Raw genomic sequence first — 7500 nt, 5'->3', positions numbered from 1 at the left:
CTGTATGTCACTGCAGATCACTGTATATCACTGCAGATCACTATATATCACTGCAGATCACTGTATGTCACTGCAGATCACTATATATCACTGTAGATCACTATATATCACTGCAGATCACTATATATCACTGCAGATCACTGTATATCACTGCAGATCACTATATATCACTGCAGATCACTATATATCACTGTAGATCACTATATATCACTGCAGATCACTATATATCACTGCTGATCACTATATATCACTGCTGATCACTATATATCACTGCAGATCACTATATATCACTGCAGATCACTGTATATCACTGCAGATCACTATATATCACTGCAGATCACTATATATCACTGCAGATCACTATATATCACTGCAGATCACTATATATCACTGCTGATCACTATATATCACTGCAGATCACTATATATCACTGCAGATCACTGTATATCACTGCAGATCACTGTATATCACTGCAGATCACTATATATCACTGTAGATCACTGTATATCACTGCAGATCACTGTATATCACTGTATATCACTGCAAATCACTGTATATCACTGCAGATCACTGTATATCACTGTAGATCACTATATATCACTGTAGATCTTTATATATCACTGCAGATCACTATATATCACTGTATATCACTGCAGATCACTGTATATCACTGCAGATCACTGTATATCACTGCAGATCACTGTATATCACTGTAGATCACGGTATATCACTGCAGATCACTATATATCACTGCAGATCACTATGTATCACTGCAGGTCACTATATATCACTGCAGATCACTGCAGATCACTGTATATCACTGTAGATCACTGTAGATCACTATATATCACTGCAGATCACTGCAGATCACTGCAGATCACTGCAGATCACTGTATATCACTGCAGATCACTGTATATCACTGCAGATCACTGTATATCACTGCAGATCACTGTATATCACTGTAGATCACGGTATATCACTGCAGATCACTATATATCACTGCAGATCACTATGTATCACTGCAGGTCACTATATATCACTGCAGATCACTGCAGATCACTGTATATCACTGTAGATCACTGTAGATCACTATATATCACTGCAGATCACTGTATATCACTGCAGATCACTGTATATCACTGCAGATCACTGTATATCACTGCAGATCACTATATATCACTGCAGATCACTATATATCACTGCAGATCACTATATATCACTGCAGATCACTGTATATCACTGCAGATCACTATATATCACTGCAGATCACTATATATCACTGCAGATCACTGTATATCACTGCAGATCACTGTATAGCACTGCAGATCACTGCAGATCACTATACTCAGAATAAATAACAAAAACACTTTAAATCACTATAGATAACTGTAGTTCTCTCACTGTGGATTACTGTAGATCCCTTCAGATCCTAATAAATTACTTTAGATCTCAGTAGATCACTTTGGATCACTGTAGATAATTGTAGATAATTGTAGATCACTATAGATCACTTCAGATCCTGATAAATCACTATAGATCATTGTATACATATATATTGTATATCAGCCTGAACCAGAGTGCTTCAAGAGTTCTGGTGTAAATTAATCAGACACATATAAATGTAAATAGGTGGACAAATTAAAGTGGATGTTTTCAGGTTATTTTCTCTCTATGGAGTGTGTAGACGTTTCTAGTACTGTGTATCCGATCGCCTTGTGTCCGATTACTGTGTATCTAACTGCCATGAATATCTGATTAGCATGTATCTGATCACTGGGTCTGATTTGATCAGTAAAGATTTTCTCACCGCCTCCCGCAGGCAGATGTTCTTCAGCTCTTCGATTCTCCGGTTCAGGATGTCCTGGATCTCCTGTTCTTTCCTCCTTAGATCTGCCAGCTTCTCTTTCTTCTGCTCATCATTAAACTCAGAGTCTGCAGAACCTGAACAGAATCAGAATCAAACAAAACTTACAGAACATTTTACACAGTTTATAGAAACAGGTACTCAAATATTCAAACATCAGAATTTTACACCTAATATTCTAAAAAATAAAATAATTCCAAGACAAAACTGTAAAAGCTTAATCATGTAAATATTAAACTAATTATTAATCGGACTGTATCACCAGTGCTCACTGTTCTGTCTGATTAACCCTTTAATTACAGATTGTTCATGAGAATTTAACCAGATGATTCCAGACTGACCGTTAGAGACCAGGCTGCCGTTACTGGCCATGATCAGTTGGTTCTTTATGGCAACGTTGAGTTTTGAGGCAACGTTGGTTTTTGAGGCGCTGTTCTCCGTCAGGTCCGAGGCAATATCTCCCAAACTTCTGGCTGTAGTGATTTTGGCCTGTTTATCAAAACAATCAAATGGTATTTAAAAAACAATTGTAAATATTTAATATTTATTTGTATCATTTTTACAGGTCACAGAATTTTCAGGCATAGTAATGCCGACTAAACACAACTTGTACACAGCTCAGAAAAAAACTAGCTTTGTCTGCTAGAACCCTGTCCAGATGATTAGCTTAATGTAGCTTAGCTACCTAGCTAACATATTAGTGCCCCTCTCACCAGTAGGATCTTATTCATTAACATTAAGCTTTTTTTATTTTACAGGGAGGTGTGCTCCACTAAACCTGAAGATGAATACTGTGGGCTCACTGTTGGCAAGGCAAAGGGTTTTTTATGGGTTTGTGATGATTGGCTTTAGGGGATTAGGGTAAGGGACTAGGTTGTGGTGGAACCTGGTTGCAATGAGACTCTGCTATGGTGGTACATGGTTGTGGTGGGACTTAGTTGGGGTTTAGCCTGTTTGCTGTGGGATTCAGTTGTAATGAGACTCTGTTATTGTGTTACATAGTTGCAGTAGAACGCATTTGAGGTGGGACTCTGCAGTGGTCTTTGTGGTGGGACTTTGTTGAAGAAGGAATCGGTTGCTGTAGGGCTCAGTTGATGTGGGACTCTGTTGCGGTGGGACTTGGTTACAGTGTGACTCGGTTGGGGTAGGACTTGGTTGCGGTGTGACTCGGTTGCGGTAGGAATCGTTTGAGGTAGGACTTGGTTGCGGTGGGACTTGGTTACAGTGTGACTCGGTTGGGGTGGGACTTGGTTTCAGTAGGACCAGGTTGCGGTAGGAATCATTTGCGGTAAGAATCGTTTGCGTCGGAATCGTTTGTGGTGAGTGACGCGGTGAGTGACGCAACTTCCGGCCTGCGAACCTGCTTGCTGTTTGTTAGCTCCTCTCTGTTTTAGCTATTTGTTTACGTTTTCTACTACTTATTAACTTTTAACCGTCTTATAACCCTCCTAAACTTATAAAATCCCTCAGGTAGCCATTATTTTTGTGTTATTTATCGATTTTTGCCGTTTTTTTTGTGTGTTTTGTGCTTACTTCGAGGTAATGGCGTGTGCGGAGGATCGTGCTCTCCTGACACTCAGCGAGGAGCTCGTCCGTCTGGATCAGCAGATCCACCGCCTGCTCGAGAGGCAGTCGGAGCTCCACAGGCAGAGGACGAGGCTGGAGGAATCCCGCGACGCCGCCTTCGCGGCCGTCTCCAACCCGGTGATGCCGGCGCGGCGGACCCCGGCGGTCGTTTGCTTCACCCCCGCTCCGGGAGGGGCCTGGGAGCGGCAGCGCGGCCGAGGAAAGCGGGTTTCCCCCCTACCTTCTCAGCCGGATTTTGCATCCGCAAACCGGTTTGAGGTCCTCAGCTCGTCGCCGTCGCCTCCTTCACCTCCCCCAGCCCCGAGGAAAACAGATAAGGGCAGTACCCTCATTGTCGGAGATTCCATTGTTAGGCATTTAAAGGTGTCTAACGCTAAGTGTAATGCTGCAGTGTCGTGTTTTCCAGGAGCTCGGGTCCTGGACGTCGCCCGGCGGCTTCCTACGGTGCTTCGGCATTGCGGGGACCCCGGCACCGTCATCCTGCATGTATGGATGCTGCATGGATGCTAAGTCGTTTGAAGTTCTTAGTCTTAAAGTAGCAGGCCCGTCTCCTGCTTCCAAAACGCAGCATTCGTTTCTGCTTATAACACTGTATCGTCCTCCTGGACCAAACTCAAATTTTATTAGTGAATTTGCTGACTTTCTAGCAGCAGTAACTCTTCTTTCTGATAAGGTCGTAATTGTTGAAGACTTTAATATCCACTTTGAAAAGGACCAGGATCCACTAAAAATTGCATTTAAATCAGTTTTAGATGCTCTAGGCTTTAAACAAAATGTAATTGGCCCCACTCACCGATGTAGTCATACATTAGACTTAGTTTTGACACTGGGTATTGAGGCTGAGAATATAGTTACTCTTTCTCAACATGACTCAATATCCGATCATTATCTAATTATGTTTGAAATAGTTTTTAATCAAAATATCCTCCTCCCGCCCCGCTATATCAGCAAGCGTAAAATAACAACCGCAATTGCTAATGAATTTGTAAATAAACTCCCCGACTTAACCATCTCCCTTCCGTCCTATGAGCATGATCTCGAGCACAAAACAGAAAATCTACAAACTGTGCTCCGCTCTAACCTTGACCGCGTAGCGCCGACAAAAATAAAACAAATCAGGGATAAAAAGCTAGCACCGTGGTATAATGACCACACACGTACACTAAAACAAACCGCTTGTAACTTTGAACGTAAATGGCGACACACAAAACTAGAATTTTTCCGGCTAGCATGGCAGCATAGTCTCACAGACTACAAAAAAGCCCTAATTAAAACAAAATCCCAGTATATTTCATCGCTTATTGAGAAAAACAGAGACAATCCTAGATTCCTTTTCACTACTGTGGCTAAACTCACCGGCAGTCAAAAACAAACTAGCTCCCTGTCGACATTAATAGTAATGATTTCATGAAGTTCTTTGATGATAAAATTAATAGCATTAGACAAAAAATTCAGTATCACCCCCAAAATTTACTTATAGATATTAATGAATGCTGCTCCAGCTCTGAGACACACCTAGAGTGTTTCAGCCCGGTTACAGAAAAAGATTTACTTAGTGTAATTAACTCATCAAAATCAACATCATGTATATTAGATCCAGTACCCACACAATTATTGAAACAGGCACTGCCAAAGGTGGGAAAATCATTACTAGAAATAGTAAATTCATCCCTTAGCATGGGCTACGTACCCAATTCTCTTAAATTGGCGGTCATTAAGCCCATTATCAAAAAGCCAAATCTGGACCCCCGCGAGCTTGCTAATTATAGACCAATTTCTAATCTTCCCTTTATAGCCAAAATCCTAGAAAAAATTGTGTTTAACCAGCTGCGCTTGTATCTACAAAGTAATAGTATGCATGAGGTTTTTCAATCTGGATTTAGACAAAACCATAGTACTGAAACAGCTCTACTTAGAGTAACTAATGATTTACTTTCAGCTCTTGATAGGGGCAGTAATGCCATCCTTGTACTGCTAGATCTGAGTGCTGCCTTTGACACCATAGATCACGCTATTCTACTTGATAGGTTAGAAAATCTTATAGGAATTAAAGGATCAGCCCTCACCTGGTTCAGATCTTATCTGAGAGATCGATTCCAGTGTGTTTACTTAAATAACGAATGCTCTTATCAGTCTAGAGTAAAATATGGTGTCCCTCAAGGATCAATACTGGGTCCATTACTCTTTACACTTTATATGCTACCACTGGGTAAAATTATCCGTAGGCATGGTATTAACTTTCACTGCTATGCTGATGACACGCAACTTTACATATCTGCTAAACCCAACGAGGAGCTCTGTCTAAATCAAATAACAGACTGTATTAAAGACATTAAAAATTGGATGACACACAACTTTCGCTTACTTAATTCTGATAAAACTGAGGTCCTTCTATTAGGTCCTAATATTGATAAAAACATAAATGTTAATACTGTAGACATAGACGGTCACTTAATTATACCTGGTAAAACTGTGAGAAACCTTGGGGTCATCTTTGACCCAATTCTTTCGTTTGATGCTCATGTATGTAGCATAGTCAAAATTGCATTCTTCCACTTAAGAAATATAGCTAAAATCCGCAGTATACTCTCTCTGGAAGATGCTGAGAAGCTGGTACATGCATTCATAACCTCCAGGCTGGACTACTGCAACGCGTTGTTGGCTGGAAGTCCACATAAATTACTCCATAAACTCCAGCTAGTTCAGAATGCAGCCGCAAGAGTGCTTACCAGAGCTAGAAAGTTCGATCACATTACACCTATTCTTTCATCCCTACATTGGCTACCTGTTAGATTTCGTATAGATTATAAAATACTTCTCCTGACGTATAAATCCCTCAATGGTCTGGCCCCGCATTATCTACAGGAACTCCTTACTCCTTACAATCCGCCGCGTTCACTCCGCTCCCAAGACGCTGGCCTGTTATTAGTCCCGCGTATTAGAAAAAACTATGCAGGAGGAAGAGCGTTCTTTTATAAAGCTCCCCAACTTTGGAATAGCCTCCCTATTAATATACGGGACTCAGACACACTCTCAATCTTTAAATCTAGACTCAAAACATTTCTATTTGCTCAAGCTTTTGAGTAATGTCTCATTACAATTTTCTTCCTCTTACAGCTTATCCAGCAAATATAAACCCTGTCCTAATCATCTGCTTTCTCTTTCTCTCCCCATGTCCTGAGCTGCTGCTACCAGTGCCCATCCCACTCCAGCAGAGTTTTATAAAACCATTCTAACCCCTTTCTCTTCCCTCCCCTCTCTGTTCTCTCTCTCTATCTTTCTCACGTGTGCTGAGACGCCTGGCCGGCCGGTCTTCCTGGATGTGTCCGTCTGTGGTTCCAGCTTTCAGGAATCAGCCCTGTCCTTCTACTCATCAGAATTATCACACAGCCCTTCTAACTTCTGCTTTTTGTTTCTCTTTCTTTCCTTTCTGTTTTCTCTATCTATCTCTTTTACATGTATGGAGATGCTGTTCCTGATGTTCCAGCCTGGCTCTCCACTGCCCGCTGTGTTGTTCTGCGGCTCTGCAGCCCTGCACTGATTACCATTAACACACTCAGTATCTGTTTCTGTATTAGCCATAGCTCTATAGTTTGTGCCCATCACATTCTTATATTCATAAATTAGTACCTGTTATATTAGCCATAGTTCACATTAATTCTCTGTACTGTTTTGTTCTGTTATTTGTTTGTTGTTTGTTTGTACTGAGCGGGTCGACCCGAGTAGGATGGGTTCCTCGGACTGAGTCTTGGTTCCTTCCAAGGTTTCTTCCTCTTAAAGGGAGTTTTTGCCACTGTGTCACCATAAAATCAGCATCTCTGTGGTGCTGCTCATAAGAGGCGTGGACCTGTTTTTCCTGTAAAGCGGCTTTGTGACGACCTTTGTTGTAAAAAGCGCTATATAAATAAAATTGAATTGAATTGAATTGGTAGGACTCGGTTGCTGTAGGACTTGGTTGTGGTAGGACTCGGTTGCGGTAGGAATCGTTTGTGGTAGGAATCGTTAGTGGTAGGACTCGGTTGCGGTAGGACTTGGTTGCAGTAGGACT

General features: G+C 41.4%; 1 protein-coding gene across 2 annotated transcripts in view; it reads right to left on the bottom strand.

Moving 5' to 3' along the window:
* The window catches only part of frmd4bb (FERM domain containing 4Bb), a 76102-nt gene that overhangs the window by 36919 nt on the left and 31683 nt on the right, over window positions 1–7500 (bottom strand). The window contains exons 14-15 of one of the 2 annotated variants that reach the window (XM_049462857.1): window positions 2207–2354; window positions 1809–1942 (exon numbers count right to left, since the gene is read on the bottom strand). In XM_049462857.1, the coding sequence (XP_049318814.1) occupies window positions 1809–1942; window positions 2207–2354 (282 nt within the window). The remainder of the gene's footprint in view (window positions 1–1808; window positions 1943–2206; window positions 2355–7500) is intronic. The other variant, XM_049462858.1, reaches the window with a different exon arrangement.

This window comes from Astyanax mexicanus, chromosome 13 (assembly GCF_023375975.1).
Source record: "Astyanax mexicanus isolate ESR-SI-001 chromosome 13, AstMex3_surface, whole genome shotgun sequence".
Classification (NCBI taxonomy): Eukaryota; Metazoa; Chordata; class Actinopteri; order Characiformes; family Acestrorhamphidae; genus Astyanax; species Astyanax mexicanus.
The sequence above is the reverse complement of the archived record's forward strand: the minus strand, read 5'-3'. Positions and strand labels throughout refer to the sequence as shown.